Source organism: Neovison vison, chromosome 7, assembly GCF_020171115.1.
Source record: "Neovison vison isolate M4711 chromosome 7, ASM_NN_V1, whole genome shotgun sequence".
In the NCBI taxonomy this organism is placed as follows: Eukaryota; Metazoa; Chordata; class Mammalia; order Carnivora; family Mustelidae; genus Neogale; species Neogale vison.
This window is the reverse complement of record NC_058097.1, coordinates 29,910,385-29,928,043: the sequence shown is the minus strand read 5'-3', so window position 1 is coordinate 29,928,043 and position 17,659 is coordinate 29,910,385. Positions and strand designations below refer to the sequence as shown.

Genomic DNA, 17,659 nt, shown 5'->3' with positions numbered 1-17,659 from the left:
TTGGTGAGAAATTTGTGGATTAGTGCAGTATGTGAAGAGCATGAGATCCAAGCCAAACTTCAAAGTAGGTCTAATGAAATTTTGTTGTATTTAATTTTATTGATGAGGTGCACTCCCAACTATCTTAGGACTACTCGATCATTTACTTCTTATTAATGTCTGAAATGGAGAACAATGCATTAGGGCTCCTGAGCCATTAAATTTTATACCTATTATGATAACATAAATACACAGTTGTCTAGGATACTTCAGTATGGGTGATCAGGTTTCTTCATTTGGGTATTTGGACTGAGATTATTTTAAATTAAGGAAATATTTTAATACAATGTGTTGTGGGTAATATATGAAGAGTTCGTAAGTGCGTAGCTGGGAAGCCTGGACTGCAGTTGGAGTTAAGTAAGATCTGGTAATTCGCTGTGCTTGACTATGCAAATACTACCTTGCACGTTTATTATGCAAGAATACCTTGTGAATTACAAAAGAAGAGCAATCTTTAAAGCACTGTTTTTTCCTACAGATTTTCTTTTCAGGTTTGTGTACCTGAAGCAGTGCAAGTTTACATGGACCATTTCATGAAACCATAGGATTTGGGAGCTGGATAAGATTTTACTCTATTCTCAAATACACAAAAAGGCAATAACAGTATTAGAGAAGTCATAACGTGCTTGCTAACTAGTTAGCAGATTCCTTTCGTAGTTTAAACTCTACAGTGTTTTAAGAGTGATCTGAAATGAGAGTCCTCCCACGCTATGGTCAGACATTAATTTTACATGTACTGTGTTGTATTATAAAGCTTAGTTGTCTCCAAGTTGAGAAATACGGTAAGGTTTAGGGGTTTTTTTGTTTGTTTTGTGTAGGTAGCTTTTAGTGTGTCATAACTTTTTAACTATATCTTTATAGTTAGGTCTAAAAAATGCACCCTTACTGTTATTTGTCAAATGTAGGTGTAAATTATATATACTGAATTTTATGTAACATCTGTGTTTTGGAAATGTTGCATTTTTAGTGCTTTTATTTGTTCAGACTTTACTGTATGTCTCCCAGGTGTATGAGATTATGCAGGCCATGAGGTTGTGAAAATGAATATGTCCTTTGCCTTTGAAGAGCTCCCATTGAAAATTGCATCATACTTTCCCATTGATCTATATTATAATTTCAGAGCTGTTCTCTTTTCATTTCTGATTCAGTTTTGTTGGATAGTGGTTTCCAGCACTTTCCCTTAGCCCTCCAGCTAAGTGACTTGGAATGAGTGATTTACAAACAAAAAATTAATTTCTTTGACCTATCCTGGTTCAAGGAAGTACTGTAGTTTCTAGGTTAGCTCCTTGTCCCATGACATTTTAGCAATCTATTATTATTTGATTCTTCATATACATATAATAATATATGTGCGTATAATATACAACTGTCTGAGTCTAATTGCTTTTGTGAATGGCAAAACCAAGAAAGCAGGCCCTTTTCTTTTGAGCTTCTAATCTACTTAAATTTATTACAAACTATTGCTAAAGTCTTACAAAACTGTATTGTGTTTTCAACTTGGAGCCCTGTTTTTTGTTTTTTTGTTTGTTTTTAAAAAAGACATAACTAGTTACCAAGAGATATATTATACTTACAAGATGATATTACTAGATAAATATCCTATGGCTTTTTTTTTTCCTAAATACCTCAGGTGAAAGTTAGACTTAGAAGTAATTTTTTTTTCTCCAATTTATTTATTTTTCAGAAAAACAGTATTCATTATTTTTTTCACCACACCCAGTGCTCCATGCAAGCCGTGCCCTCTATAATACCCACCACCTGGTACCCCAACCTCCCACCCCCCCAGACTTAGAAGTAATTTTTTAAAAACTATTATGGTAAACATTAAGAGTATGATTACAATGAGGTTTGGAGCACTGAAAAAAAAATTTAATTTAAAAAAAAGATCCAACATCAATTTAAAAAAAAGAGTAAGGTTACAGATAGAAATAGTAATAACATTTATAGTATTTTGAAAAATGGTTCTTTTAACATTATTTGAGTCTTTAGTAATAATGTGGGGTATATGCAAGTTAGTAATATTTGCCAGAATCTGCAGATGAAATGTTGAGAGGGAGAACAACCTGTCTAAAATTAGACCACAACTAAGTGCTTAGCAGAAACAGCACATGTTGCTCGAGCACCTGCTATTTGTGTATCAAGTGCTGTGCTAAGTACTAAAAGTACAAGTAGAGACTTCCTAAGGCTAGTCCTGTACTTTTGTTATTTTACAAGAAAAAAAAAAAATTGGGTCCAAATCAGCTTCAGTGATATTAGACATGTCAATGGTATGAATTTCTCCAGACTGTTTATTTTGAAAGTATCATTTATTTTTTCTAACTTTTTATTTTGGAAAAGTAATTTAAACTTACAGAAAAGGTGAAAGAATAATACAGTAAACATCCATATTTCCATTCATACAGACTCACTAATTGTTAATTTTTGACATATTTGCTTTCCAGTTTTATTTTTATAATAAAAGTTACTTTTTTTCTAATAAAAGGTACTTTTACTAAGTGATAAAACTTAGCATCACCAGTAACTAGATATCGTGACACTTTACCCCCAAATACATCAACATGGCTCTCCTCAGAACAGTTATATTCTCCTACAAGTATACAATCCTTTTATCATAATCAAGAAATTAGCAGGGGCACCTGCTCAGTGGGTTAAGCCTCTGCCTTTGGCTCAGGTCATGATCTCAGGGTCCTGGGATCAAGCCCTGCATCAGGCTCTCTGCTCAGCGGGGAGCCTGCTTCCTCCTCTCTCTCTGCCTGCCTCTCTGCCTACTTGTGGTCTCTCTCTGTGTGTCAAATAAATAAATAAAATCTAAAAAAAAAGAAAACATAAAAAATATTAAGAAAAAAAAGAGATGAACAGATAGTAATAATAAATACAGTGCTGTATAATCCCATACAATCCCATACAAATATAAACAATCCAAATCCAAATTTTTTTAATTATTCCATAATATTCTTTAGAGACGTTTATTTTAAAATCCAGGATCCAGTCAAGAGCCAGGCAATGCATTTAGCTCTTCTGTCCCCTTAAATCTTTAACCTCACACAGATTTTCTGGGCCTTTTTGTTGTTCTTTCCTGACATTGACATTTTTTAAAGTCCAGGCCAGTTGCCTGTATTTGTCTAATTGTTCTTCATAACATAACTTAAACATTTTTTATAACAATGTTGTGTAGATGATGTTGTATATCTCTATTGACTTACATTATGAAGTACGATGTTAGTTTGTCCCATTATTGGTTATGCTAAGTTTTATCACTTAGTAAAAGTACCTTTTCCCCTTTATAGTTAATAAGTGGAATTTTTCTATCGAGGATTGGACCCATAGATTTAGAAGAACATTAAATATGTTATAAGCCATTGCTGTGCATATTCTTTTTGAATATTTGGCCACTGGGAATTCTTTCAGACCAACTCCATGCCTTTTTTTTTTTTTTTAAGATTTTATTTATTTATTTGCCAGAGAGATCACAGGTAGGCAGAGAGGCAGTCAGGGGGAGAGGGGGAAGCAGGCTCCCCATTGTGCAGAGAGCCAGATGTGGGGCTCGATCCCAGGACCCTGAGATCACCCCTGAGATCATGACCTGAGCGGAAGGCGAGGCTCAACCCACTGAGCCACCCAGGCGCCCCAACTCTATGCCTTTTTAACATGTCCTCATCAGTCTCTAATTTTCTTCTCTACTTTCTGGTGCAAGAAAATGTTTCTAATTTCCCTGCTCCAGACCTGGAATCAGCCGTTTCTTTAAGGAGCTCATTTGCTTTGTTTATCCTATGTAATGCTGTGACATCTCCGAGTATTATTATGTAATTTCTTAGCTGTGTTTTGTGTTGGAAACTTGTGATCATATGAACAAATTCCGGAAATTTTTGATTCAGTTTCCTAAGTACTTTGTCAGCCTCTATGATTTTTGCATGGTGCTATGCTGTGTGTGAAGTTAGAAGTGGTCCTTTCTTGGCATTTGATTTAGGTACAATATACTTATATTGAACAGAGGGATTTAAGTTTTTTAAAAGGATAGATACGGATTTTTGAGAACATGCTATATGCTAAGCACTGAGGAAGTTGTAATTTTAAGTCAGTTTTATCTATAAGATACTCATTTGTTGATGAATTCAACAAATGTATTTTTAATACCTGACATATTTAAGGCAGTATGGTAGGCATTCTGCTTTTTTTGGTAACTTACAGGGGAGATAAGACCCTTATAACAAATAAGCATGAACCTCCCAAATAATGTATTGTCAGCAGTGTATGCCTAGATCGATAAATAAATAATCTAAAATGGTAGAGATATTAAAATATTTATGTAGCTTTGTAAGATATTTCATGTGTTTCCTCTTTGGGAATTTGTAATAGTTCAAATCTGTTAATGAAAGTGATTTCTGGCATCTACTGACTGCCTAGTATGTGAAGAGATACAGACATTTGACAACTACAGAAGTAAAACATGTTCATTGCAATATTTAGAAAAAATTTAGAGAGCATAAGCAAGAGGAATCATGCTTCATCACACCAACTAGAAATAATCCCTTTTTATATTTGGGGGCTTCTATGCTTTCAGTCTTTTGTGTGTGTGTGTATTGAAGTTGACACACTGACACACAGTTTATGTTTTTAGTCTTATACTCTCTGTTTACCTGTTTGTTTTCTGTATCAAATTTTCAGCTTTATTTAGATAAAATTGATATATAATGAACTGAACATATTTCAAGTTATACAGTTTGCTAAATTTTGACATGTATATACCAGTCATACCATCATCACAGTCAGGATAATGAACATACTTGGGCCACCTGAGTGGCTCAGTCTGTTAAGTGTCTGCCTTCGGCTCAGGTCATGATCTCCAGATCCTGGGATCGAGCCCCGCATCGGGCTCCCTGCTCCGCAGAGAGTCTGCCTCTCCCACTGCTCATGCTCTCTCTCGTGTGCCCTCTCGCTCTCACACTTTCTCTCTCTCTCTCTCAAATGAGTAAATAAAATCTTTAAAAAAAAACGAAAAAAGATAATGATCATACTCATCACCCTGAAAGGTTTCCTGTTGCTCCTTTCTTCATTTCCTACCTCCTCCACCACAGGTAACCACTGATCTGATTTCTGTCACTATAGACAGTGTGCATTTTTTAGAAATGTATACACATGAAATAATGTAATGTATACTCTTTTTTATCTGGTTTCTTTTACTCAGCATAGTTGTTTTGAGATTCATCTAACTGTTGCAGCTATGGTCGTTCATTCCCTTTTGTTGCTGAATAGTATTCCGTTATATGGGTATACCATAATTTGTTTACCCCTTTGCTGGTTGGAAGATGTGTTTCTAGTTTGGGATTATTATGAATAGCAGTGCTGTGAACATTTATGTATCATCTTTGTGAGGGCATACACTTTTGTTTTTTCAGGACTAGGAGTATTTTATTTCATCTACTGAAAGATTCACATCTTTCCTATTTTAAGACCTCTGACTGGAATGTGTCTCTCAGTCGATGGCATTTTAGAATCTGTCTTAGGGAAGCCAAAGTTGCGAAGTGGTAGGAGTCACCTGTACATGCTTTCAAAGTGTCAGGGTGTCAGCGGCATGGAAGAAAATCCTGGAGACAGGAGCGGAGAACACTCCTTTAACTGCTGGAAATTGTTCCAAGTGCTGGCAATATTTCTAAAGCCAGAATCAAAGAAAATTAGCTCTGCATAATTACAGAACCACGTTCAGGAGACTCTCAGCAGAGGCTTTTTGTGATATTACAGGTTATTTTAGGAAATACTTCATCTCTAGCTCTTCTCATGGCACAGAGGATAATTTTATGTGGCAGAACTTGGATATTGACTCTAAGTGGAAAAGTGATGAAGAATTAGGACTCAGAATTTGGAAGCAGTTTTAGGAATACCTTCACTGATTTATTTTACTTACATTTTCCTTTGTATGTATGCACAAAGGTGTGACTTAAAATAATAATAAAAAAAATCTATGTCTAATTGAGCCAAAACTCTGCCTTTCATTTGGTTTTTTTATGTTCTGTTTTTGGATAGTTTTTATTCGAATGTATTCACCACCCTTTTCTTCTGTTGATCCAGCGTGTTTCTTAAATCTTGTTTTCTTTCATTTTATGTCTTACACGTCTCCACTTAACATGCTCAGTCTTTCCTCTAACTTACTGAACATTTGGAGGATAATTATAATAGTTGTACTACTATCCTTGTCTACTGCATCCATCATTAATGTCATTTCTGAGTCTGTGTTTGATGATTGATTTTTCTCCTCACTGTGGTTTGTGTTTGCTGCTGCTTTGCATGCCTGATAATTTTTGAATGGATGCCAGACATATTGAATTTGACCTTGTTAAGTGATGGAAACTTTTACATTCCTGTAAGTATTCTTGAGTTTTGTTCTGGGATACAGTTACTTACTGAGATAAGATCTATTTTTAGGCTTTGTTAGGCTGGACTAGAGTAATCTTTAGTCTAACGTTAATTTTTCCCCCCTACTGACACTATATAACCTTGTGAGTTCTCTGTCCAATACCTTATGAAATACAAGCTTTTCCACTCGGGTTCATGGGAAGATGTGCTATTCTTAGCCCTAGTGAGATGTCAGCTGCTTTCAAGTACTTTGTTCTGGGCTTTGGGTAGGTTGTCTACAAACTAGTAGCACCAACCAGTACTTACCTAAAGCTTTGTGAGGGGACTTTCTGAAGATCTCTGGTGGTGTTTCCCTGTGAACTCTCTCATCTCCAGAACTTTCCCCTGCAGACAGGTTTCCTTGGCTTTCTTGAACTTCCAGCTCTGTCTCCTCAACCCCAGGAGGCCCTAAGATTGCATGTGGCTTCCTACTTTCCCTGTTCCGAAGTCTGGAAACCCTCTCCCTGAAGTAAGCTGGGATAGGAGGCAGTCTTAGCTCATGTGTTTTCCTTCTCTCAGGGATCACTGTCTGGGTTACATGTTGTCCACTGTCTAAAAACTTGTGTTATACATTTTGCCTGGTTTTTCAGTTGTGTCAGCATGAAGGTAAATCCAGTTCTTATTACTCCATCTTGGCCTTAATTGGAAGACTTATACTGCCCCTTTAATGACTTTACAATAATTTATAATGCAGAAGTCCTATAATTTATTTAACTTGTTTATTATTCTTGGATAGTATAATAAACATCTTTGTAGATAAGTTGTTGTATATACCCATGATTAGACAGATTCCTAGAAAATCAAGGTAAATATATATAGACTTTCCTTTGAAGACTTGTATAATTATAAATAGCAATAATCGCGCCTCGGATAAACCTCATTGGCTACGATACTGCCACTGCGCAAATCTTGTATAATTATAAATAATAATAAACATACAAATAGCCAGTAAGTACTGAGCATTTATACTGACATTCATGGCTTTACATGTATTTTCTCATTTAATTGAAACAACTCTGTGAGGTAGATCTTACCATTTACTCCTACAGATAGGGGCTTGAAGGATGGGATGGTTAAATAGTTTGCTCAGGGTCATGCAGTAGAATATGGCGATGCAAGGTTTCAAGTAGGACTCTGGAGCCCACACTATCCTCTGTTGCTTTAAGATTTGGAAATATTGAAGCTAGAAGTGACCTATAGTCATGTAGCAGTTTTTCATTGTTACTGTAACAAATAGTCACAAATCTGCTGTCTTCAGACAACATAAATTTATTATCTTATAGTCCTGGAATTCACGGGTCTAAAATGGATCTCACTGGGCTGAAATCAAGGTGTTGGCAGGGTTGCATTCCTTCCTAGAAACTGTACAGGAGAATCCATTTTCTTGCCTTTGCCAGTGTATGGAGGCTACCCACATTCTGTGGCTTGTGGCCCCCTTCCAGCGTTGGCTGGTCAAGTCATTCTCTAATTGTATGACTATCTTCTGCCTCTGTCTTCCACTTACAAGGACCCTTGTGATTACAGTAGATCCTTGGACAATCTAGGATAATCTCTCTCTGTGTTAAGATCAATGTTAATTTCATCTGCAGTCTGAATTCCCTTTTGCAATATAACTGAACATGTTCGCAGATTTGGGGATTAGGAGGTCGATATCTCTGGGGTCATTATTCTGCCTTTCACAACGAATGATGCCAATTAGAAGATTTTCCTTTAAGGAATGAATCAACAAGGCCCTCACTTTATGAAACTTCCCTGTTTGAGGATCTTATCCTTCTGTGTTTCCTCAGGATCTTATCCTTCTGTGTTTCCTCTCTGCTCCTCATTCTAGGAATTATCTAGTGATCTAGACTTCAGTGATTTAGAGTTGGCTGTCCAAAACTTACAGTTTTAGATTTCCTAATAATGCATATTTAACTGATTTAAATAAATTAAGCAGTTTTTGAAAAAAAAAAGTTGTTCATTCAATAATTACTTAGTAGGCCCCTGTCTTGTACCAGGCATTGCAGTAGGCACTTTTTATATGTTATCCCATTTTATCTTCACAATGATGTCATGATGTTAATAGTGGCATCTTAATTTATAAATGAGCAACCAGACTTAGGTTACCATAGTTTATAAATCACAGACCTAAGATTTGAATGTAGATTCAAGAAAAGTAGATATTGAGAAAAGATAAAGAAGTTATAATTTTATAATGTATAATCTGCTAATTTTACTTATTTTAATAATTTACATTACTATTGACTACAAAATAATTTTACACAATTTCAAGTTAAATCATTAGGTACTGTAGTACTACACGACTTGGTACTATTTTTTTCCCCAGATAATTTGATTTCCAAAGTGTAGCCATGTTTTATTTTGTAAAAAGGCTGTCGTTGACTCTGTTGCTTTATATCATGTGCGTTTAGCACTTTCTTAATGTTATTCATGTGGTTGTATCGTACTGAACTGAGGCCCAATACTAGAAAGTTGAAACCCTGAATTTTTGTCATCAGATAAATGAGCTATTTATGAAGGAGAAGAATAAGATTTTATCTTTATTCTTGGCATCCGTCACTTGTTTCTTAGTTCTGGTATAGGACAACAGATCTTCTAGAGGTGGGTCTTTGGGTGTAAGTTTCTTTGATAAAGTAGAAAAGGCAGTGCATTTAGCGTCTGGAGGGCTGGGTTCAAGACACTGTCATACTGTTATAGGAGTCTTAGGCAAGTTACCCTCCCTGTAGCTTTCTCATCTGTAATAATATGGATACATAATGTTGGAATTTCTGATTAATAAACTTGAAATGAATTTGAAAATGCTTTTATAAATTATTAAATCAGCTTGTTTAATGATTCCTTGCTTTAAGGATTCTTTTTGGCTTTAGAACTAGAAGTAGTTTTCATATGAATCATTTTTTTAAAGTTCGTTTTTGTAGAAACTGAGAACCAGATGTAAAGTTTACATAGCTTTCTAGTGGCATAGTCTAGAAAAGATTCCCTGATCCTATTTCCTTTTTATTGTTTTTTTTCCCCTTATATAGCTGTTTATTTTATATGCAGCCTTGTCCCTAATATTTGTGGGTCCCAGAGAAAGAATACAAATGGAAGCTCTCATTTTTGTATGTCAGAATATTTAAAAGTTGTAAACAAAGCCAATAAACTAAGTATGTTCTGCCCTTCTTCCTTGACAAACAGAAGCATTGGTTTGAATTTAGAATTCTTGAATTCTCTGGAGTTGGACATCCAGAATATAGCAAAAGTGGACTGTTCTACTTCCCTTTCCAGCTCTGGTTTCATCCTACATGTCAAGGAGCCTCATGTACAAATGTAGACTTCTCAGCCTCCATCTACAATCTCCACATCCCTCTCTGCATCTCTTTGTCCTAGCAGACACATACTGGCAATATATATTCCTTGCCCTACAAGGAATTCCTTGAGAGAACAGCGTAGGGAATAGACCCAGACAGACTCTGCAAGGAGGTGGGAGACTGTTTTAGGTAGAGAATTCCTGCATTCCTAGAGCATGTTTTGGGAGAGAGGAGGGATAATATATCTTTTTGGCCATGAAGTGGGGTGTGGCAAAGGAACCATACCCTCCAAATCGTGCTGCTGGAGGAAGGGGACCTCTTTTGCCTGATCTAAAGGTAAGTATTTTTCTTCATGAGCATGGCATGGATTTGATAAGTTAGTTGGTGAGAGCTAGTAAATTGGTGAGAGATGTGGGTAGTTTGCTATAACCAGGAGAATTATTTTCTCCCTGTGGAAATTATTATCTGTATTTTGGACTCTGTATCAGTTAAAATATTGTTGATTTATGAAATACTTTTAAGAGTTTATAGGTGATGGTACAGTTTTAAAATTTTCCTAAAAGCAAAGCTGTCTGTGTTCTTGGGATTCCAGACTTCAAAGTGAAATTGTCTTGTGAAAATGTGTATTTCCTGTCAATGAGTTGTTAGTACCTAGGTAGTAAATCAGGAAAGCCATTTTCTCTGTTTCTTTTTTTTAATGAAAATTATTCAATATCAAAAAGAAAAAAAAATTCAGTATCCAGAAAAGTTAATAAAGAAGAGTAAATAAATGCCTTTCACTTCAGTAATTGTTAACATTTTGCCATGTTTCTTTCATTTTTGTTTATAGATGAGTACCTAGATTTTGTTGGTTCTGGCTCTATGATTTGAAAGTAAATTGTAGTCATGAGACTTTACTTCTGAATACTTCATTATCTCCTAAGAATGAAGAAATTCTTCTATGCAACCAATATCATACCTGTTAATTAATAATTTTACATATCCTCTGAAATCTAATTCATATTCAAGTTTCCCCACTTATTAGGACAAGCTTCTTAATTTTTTTATCATTTTCATTTAAAATACTCCAATGAAATGCTTTAACCTTCTAGTTTTGATCATAACATGGGAATTAAAAATATGTCCAGTCTTACTATTTTGTCATTTAAAAAAATTACTAAGTATGCTGGCATTCAGATTTTTGTGTATTTTCTCCTTGCCAGGATGTCCTTTGAGGAGCAATAGTCTGTAAATGACTGAGTTCCTCTCTGACATTCTTGAAATATGTTCCTTACCTTTGGTTTAATGTACTTTCTAAATTTACTTTTTCTTTCAGAGAAAATGTTGGCTAAGACTGGGATAAATTAAAGGGATTTGCGTAATTTGAGGAAGACAAGTGAGTTGCCAACGATCTCCTAGATTTATTTTACCTTGAGGGTAGAGAAGAATGAGAGAGATATATATCTGAAAACTGTTTTAGTGATATATCAAGGGGAAGTAAAGATGACAGTACCTTTGGTGGGGAGAAAGCATCTAGACTTGTTAAAATTTACACAAGGGATACATTTGGTTTTCAGCACTATGGATTTCTGAAGTGCACAACAGTATTCATTCCCAATATTTATTAATAATGATATGGTTTTGAAATGGGTATCTTTAACGAGTATGAAAGCCCTGATTTCTTGAGTTGCTTGTTTTTGAATTTTAATTTTTGGCTGAAGCCAGAGATAAATAAATTACACTTGTCATGTAAATTTTTTTAAGAACAGTAATTACTATCATGTAATAATAACTCATATACTTAAGCAAAAGTTGGAATGCTTATATGACAGTTAGAGGAAAAGCAGAGCAATACAAACATTAGAAAAGATTACAAATAAAGGAATATATATCTTTTGCTCAGTTGCTTTGTAAACTAATTTTTTTTACATTAGCCCAGTACACTTCTGAGTATTAAATTGGCTTAATGGAGGAAGCAAGATGAAATATTTGTTTAAAAATATTTTCCTGGGACACGGGTGGCTCAGTCGGTTATGCATCAGACTCTTGATTTTGGCTCAGGTCATGATCTCAGGGTCCTGAGTTCAAGCCCTACATTTATTTAGTTCTGCTCTTACCACAGAGACTGCTTGTCCCTCTCCCTCTGTTCCTCCCACCCCTTCAGGGGTGTGCTTGCACATGCACGTGCTTGCTTTCTCCCCCTCTCTCTAAGAAATAAAAATATTTTAAAAAGATAATCAAATAAAAATTTTTCTCTGTGTGAAACAAGCTTAATGTCGCAGCATGATATTCGATGTGTTAACATCTAAAGCACTATTTAATTCCTATAGTTGATGGTAATAATCCTGGAAAAGTTGTTGAGAAATGTTATCTCTAATTAAAAATAGTAAAACAAATATTTTACTACGCATAATTAACTTACCATGTACACTCATTATAATTTGTTACTTTAATTATCTCAGGGTATTCTCTATTGTGAAAAATTTGATGGATTTACTTTGTTTCTAATTGTTGATTTTATTTGTAGTTGGTTAGTCTGATTTATTGTAACTTCAGAGGATAATATTTTGGAGACGTTTTCGTAGAAACTGTTGTTGTTGGGCTCCTGGGTGGCTCAGTGGGTTAAGCCGCTGCCTTCGGCTCAGGTCATGATCTCAGGGTCCTGGGATCGAGTCCCGCATCGGGCTCTCTGCTCAGCAGGGAGCCTGCTTCCTCCTCTCTCTCTCTGACTGCCTCTCTGCCTACTTGTGGTCTCTCTCTGTTTGTCAAATAAATAAAATCTTTAAAAAAAAAAAAAAAGAAACTGTTGTTGTTTTGGAAGAGTATCAGTAAGGACCGTATATTTGGGTTTATGCAATTTGTGTTATCATTTCCATAGTATATTTTAGTTAAAGTTCCTTATATTCTAGGTGAGCCAAATGTTTTTTACATTTCTCTTGTTTAGAAAATAACTTCATTAATCAGTCTTCAATATTTACTTAAATGTACATAGAAATTTGAGCCACAAAGAAGAAATCTGGCCTAATTAGATGGAAAAAAATGAGTTTATTTTTTCTAATTATTTAAAAGGAGATTTCATACATTCATGTCCTTAATTCTGTTAATAAAGCATTAAATATATTAAAAGACCTATTTTTCATTAAAATTTATTTGTGGAATTATAAGTCCCCAGTAAGATTAAATATTTTAAATTAATATAGTATATATTTGAGAATGTGTTTATCAGCTAACTTTGGTTTTGTTTGATTTATGAACACAAGTCCTTTCAACAGTTATATTCAACAACTGCCCACCTACTACATACTTTTTTTTTTTTTTAAGCTATTGGGATCAGAATTATGTGCCATTTAAAGATATCTATTTCTAGACTAAGTCGTGAATCAGCATTAACGTATATTTTGGTACTGAGCTGTGCAAAAATATTAAAGTATATAACTATTATACAGACACCCATAAACCCACCATCTAGGTTTAACAAATACGATATTTGTTTGAAAAAACGTGTTTGGTTTTTTTTAGAAGAAGTCACAGTGAATAACTGCTGAAATCCCCAGTCCCATTCCTCTCTCCAGAGCAAACTACTATTCTCAATTTACCATGTGTCTTTTCAATATGTGTTTCTGTAACTTTATTGCAGAGGTATATCTCTATAAACATCTGGGGAAGGAAGGAAGTGGACAGAAAAGGGATAGTTATATGACTTTATTTAAAAGATAGAGATTAGGAAACCTGGGTGGTTCAGATGGTTAAGCATCTGCCTTCAGCTCAGGTCATGATCTCCCGGTCCTGGGATCGAGCCCCGTGTCCGGCTTCCTGCTCAGCAGGAAGTCTGCTCCCTCTCCCTCTGTCTCTTCCCTGCTCATGCTCTCTCTCTCTCTGTATCTCTCTGTCTTGAATAAATAAAATCTTAAAAACAACAAAAAAGGAATATTCCTTAAAAATTAAAAAAATAAAAGATTTAAACTAAGGCAGATATTAATATCTATTTAATTTCATGGTAATAGCTTATTTTCTCTACATTAGAAATATTGTATAAATTCAACATTAACAATAAAGTAAAATAGTGACTTTGGAATTAGTCAGCTTTGAGTTTAAAACTTGTTTCTGGGGCGTCTGAGGGGCTCAGTCAGTTTAAGCACCTGGCTTCGGCTCAGGTCATGATCTTAGGCTCTTGGGATCGAGCCCTTCATCGGGCTCCCCACTCAGTGGAGAGCCTGTTTTTCCCTCTTGCTCTGCTGCTCCCCCTGCTTGTGCTCTCTCTCTCTCTGTGTCAAGTAAATAAATAAAATCTTAAAGAACGACAACAACGACAAAAAAACCTTGTTTTTGCCATGTAACCTTGGGCAAGTTTGTTCATCTTTCCAGATTTAATTATCCTCATCTGTAAAAGGTGGATTATATTGGTACCAACTATGTCAGGTTGTTTTCAGTATTAAAATAAGCTAGTCCATGTAGTGCTTGGTGTGATACTTAGTTAATATTTTTTGTATGCCTATTTTCTGAATTCTATAAATTATTCTATTTAATCTTAATATTTATCAATCACTAGAACATGTATAGAACTAAAAGGATATACATCTGCATATCTTTAGTGATTTCTGCTTAGACTGATATTTTTTTAATTTTCATTTATTTTTTGTTAAGATTTTATTTATTTATTTGACAGAGAGAGATAGAGAGAGAAGGAACACAAGCAGAGGGAATGGGAGAGGGAGAAGCAGGCTGCCTGCCGAGTAGGCAGCCTGATGTAGCACTCAATCCCAGGACCCCGGCAGCCTGATGTAGCACTCAATCCCAGGACCCCGGCAGCCTGATGTAGCACTCAATCCCAGGACCCCAGGATCATGATCTGAGCCAAAGGCAGACGCTTAATGACTGAGCCACTCAAGAGCCCCTAGATTGTTATTTTTAAAGGAAGGGAAATACCTTTATTTTATTTTATTTTATTTTTTTTTTGAAATACCTTTATTTTAATGAATGAGTGATACTTAGAGTAATGAGAGATGATTTGAGAAGTTAGTTGGGTGCCATGAGTAAGGCCTTGAATACGAGGCTAAGTGAAGACTTTGGGTAGGGAAAAACCTATACCAGATTAACCTACTGTTGGAGTGAAACAGAGCAGAGGCAGTAAAACTACTTTAGGTGAAGAAGTCTACATTGCATTGAAAAATGTAACACTAGATTTCAGAAGATACTTACTTGCAAATATATGCTACAAGGTAATAGTTTGAAGGTATGCAACATCATAAGGCCACTGAAGTAGAAAGTATCAAGTGAGAAGACATAGAATTTTGGCCAGAATCTTGGGGAATCTGTACTTGTGGGGCAGGAGGAAAAAAGAAACAAAGAATTAGATAAAGAATAATTAGATATAAGACTTTGTAGTATTTCTGAAGCCATAGAAAAAGTGATGAGCAGCAGTGTCAAAAATTAAGATTATGAAGAGGATAAAAACAGAGAAAAGATTATTGAGGGACTATGAGAAGTAACTGATGACCTTGAAGAAAGGACTTTTTGTAGAAAAAGAATGGAGGAACAGGAACCAAATCAGAAGGAATTTATAAGTGGTAAGAAAGTCAGGATGTCATCTGTAGACTACTCATGAGGTATCCAGTATGAAGGGAAAAGGGGAGTATTCTTGAAGGTTGAAAGATGAGGAAAGTAGAGTGAGTATTTTAAATGTTAATATATGTATTCTAAACTTCCAGGAATATGATGTATAACGTACAGAGTTAGTATTGAAAGCTTGTGGGGTGCCTGGGTGCCTCAGCTATTAAGTGTCTGCCTTCGGCTTGGGTCATGATCCCAGGGTCCTGGGATCGAGGCCCATATTGGGCTCCATGCTCAACAGGAAGCCTGCTTCTCCCTCTCCCACTCCCCTGCTTGTGTTCCCTCTCTTGCTGTCTCTCTCTGTCAAATAAGTAAATAATCATAAAAAAAGCAAGTAAGCAAGCAATCTTCTGATTACTGTTTTGGGAAACTGAGAAAATGCATAATGCTGTGTTTTTGCAGAAATTGATCTTGGTGTTTTGTGCAGTCTTACTTCGTTTTACCATATACTTAAGTTGCAACTTTTAATTTGAGATAAAGGTTGTGTAGAAAGGTCCTGTAAATGAACAGTTTCTTTTAATTGCCGGTGAACTCGGTTAGGATTTAGGTGACTAAAAGAATACATTAGAAAAAAAGGAACATGGTTATTTTATTTATTTATTTATTAAAGATTTTATTTATTTATTTGTCAGAGAGAGTGGGGGGAGCATAAGCAGGCAGAGTGGCAGGCAGAGGCAGAGAGAAAAGCGGCTTCCCGCTGAACAAGGAGCCCAATTCAGGACTTGATCCCAGGGTCATGACCAGAGCCAAGGGCAGCCGCTTAACCAACTGACCTACCCAGGTGTCCCAAACGTGGTTATGTGAATGACCATAACAATATTTTATGGGAGTAACAACATAAATTCAGTGTAACTTTGCAATCCTCAACAAAGCAATGATAATAAAGTTATTTTGCTTCTGTAGAATTCATTATTTTAAAAAATTGCCATATTGAGATGTAGTTTATGTATTGTCCAGTCTATGCACTTAAGGTATAAGAATCAATAATTTTTAGTATATCCACAGAATTGTGAATTACCATGATTGATTTTAGAACATTTTCTATAGCACCAGTTAAAAAAGCCCATATCAGGCGCCTGGGTGGCTCAGTGGGTTAAGCCGCTGCCTTCGGCTCAGGTCATGATCTCAGGGTCCTGGGATCGAGTCCCGCATCGGGCTCTCTGCTCGGCAGGGAGCCTGCTTCCCTCTATCTCTCTTTCTCTGCCTGCCTCTCCGTCTACTTGTGATCTCTCTCTGTCCAAAAAAAAAAAATCTTAAAAAAATAAATAAATAAATAAATAAGCCCATATCTGTTAACATTCATTCTCTAGTTCTCTCACTGCTCCAAGCCTTATGCAACTACAAATTTTCTTTTATGTCTGTTCATTTGCCTATTCTGGACATTTGAACTAAATGGGACCATATAACATATGGCCCTTTCTAATAGGCTTCTTTTATTTAACATAATGTTTTTTAAAGTTCATCTGTGTTGTGGTATGTGTTGGTACTTCCGTAGTTGCCAAGTATTCAGTTGTGTAGCTATACCACTTTCTGTTTAACCATTCCTTAGTGATGGATATTTGGGTTGTTTCCACTCTGGCTGTTATAAATAATGCTGCTACAAACATTCATACAAGTTTCTATTTCCCTTGGGTATATGTCTAGGAATAGAATTACCGTATCATATAATTCTGTGTTTAACCTTCTGAATAACGTTTAGACTATTTCCCAATGCAACTACACCATTTTATATTTCCCACCAGCAGTGTATGAGGGGTCCAATTTCTCCATGCTTAACAACACTTACTGTCTTTTTGGTACAGCACAACCCTAGTGGTTGTGAAGTGGCACTTCATTCTGGCTTTGATTTACATTTCCCTGATGGTTAATGAGGACTGTCTTTTCATGGGCTTTTTGGTTATTTATATTTCTTCTTTTGGAGAAATGTCTATTTAGATCTTTTGCACATTTTTATTTGGGTTATGGGTCATTTTATTATTGAGTTATAGGAATTCTTTATGTTAATGTAGATATGTCTTATCAGATATGATTAGCAAATATTTACTTAGGTTTTTTAAAATATAAAAGATGTCTTCTGCATATAGTGTGGCCTTTTGCTTTCCAATCTGTATGCTTCTTATTTCTTTTTCTTTCCCAATTGCGCAGCTAGAGTATTCAGTACGGTGTTGAATACAAGTGGCAAGAGCAGACATCTTTGTTTTGTCCTGATCTTAGGGAAAGTATTCAGTCTTTTACCATTAGGTATGATAATGGCCGTGAGTTTTTTGTAGCTGTCTGTTACCAGGTATGGCTGTTTCCTTCTACTCCTAGTTTGTTGAGTATTTTTATCATGAGATGTTGGTCTTCAACAT

General features: G+C 35.6%; 1 protein-coding gene and 1 non-coding gene across 11 annotated transcripts in view; one reads left to right on the top strand and one right to left on the bottom strand.

The window, feature by feature from the left end:
• CHD9 (chromodomain helicase DNA binding protein 9) overlaps positions 1-17,659 on the top strand; it is a 224,425-nt gene that overhangs the window by 87,254 nt on the left and 119,512 nt on the right. Inside the window, exon 1 of one of the 10 annotated variants that reach the window (XM_044256153.1) lies at positions 20-64. The exons of the other annotated variants lie outside the window; for them this stretch is intronic. Coding sequence (XP_044112088.1) covers positions 41-64 — 24 coding nt within the window. The 5' untranslated portion in view covers positions 20-40. Of the gene's footprint in view, positions 1-19; positions 65-17,659 lie in introns of those variants that run through there. 10 annotated transcript variants of the gene reach the window in all.
• LOC122914697 lies at positions 7,206-7,339 on the bottom strand. Its single transcript, XR_006385821.1, has one exon. It is a non-coding gene; the product is annotated as a U4 spliceosomal RNA (small nuclear RNA).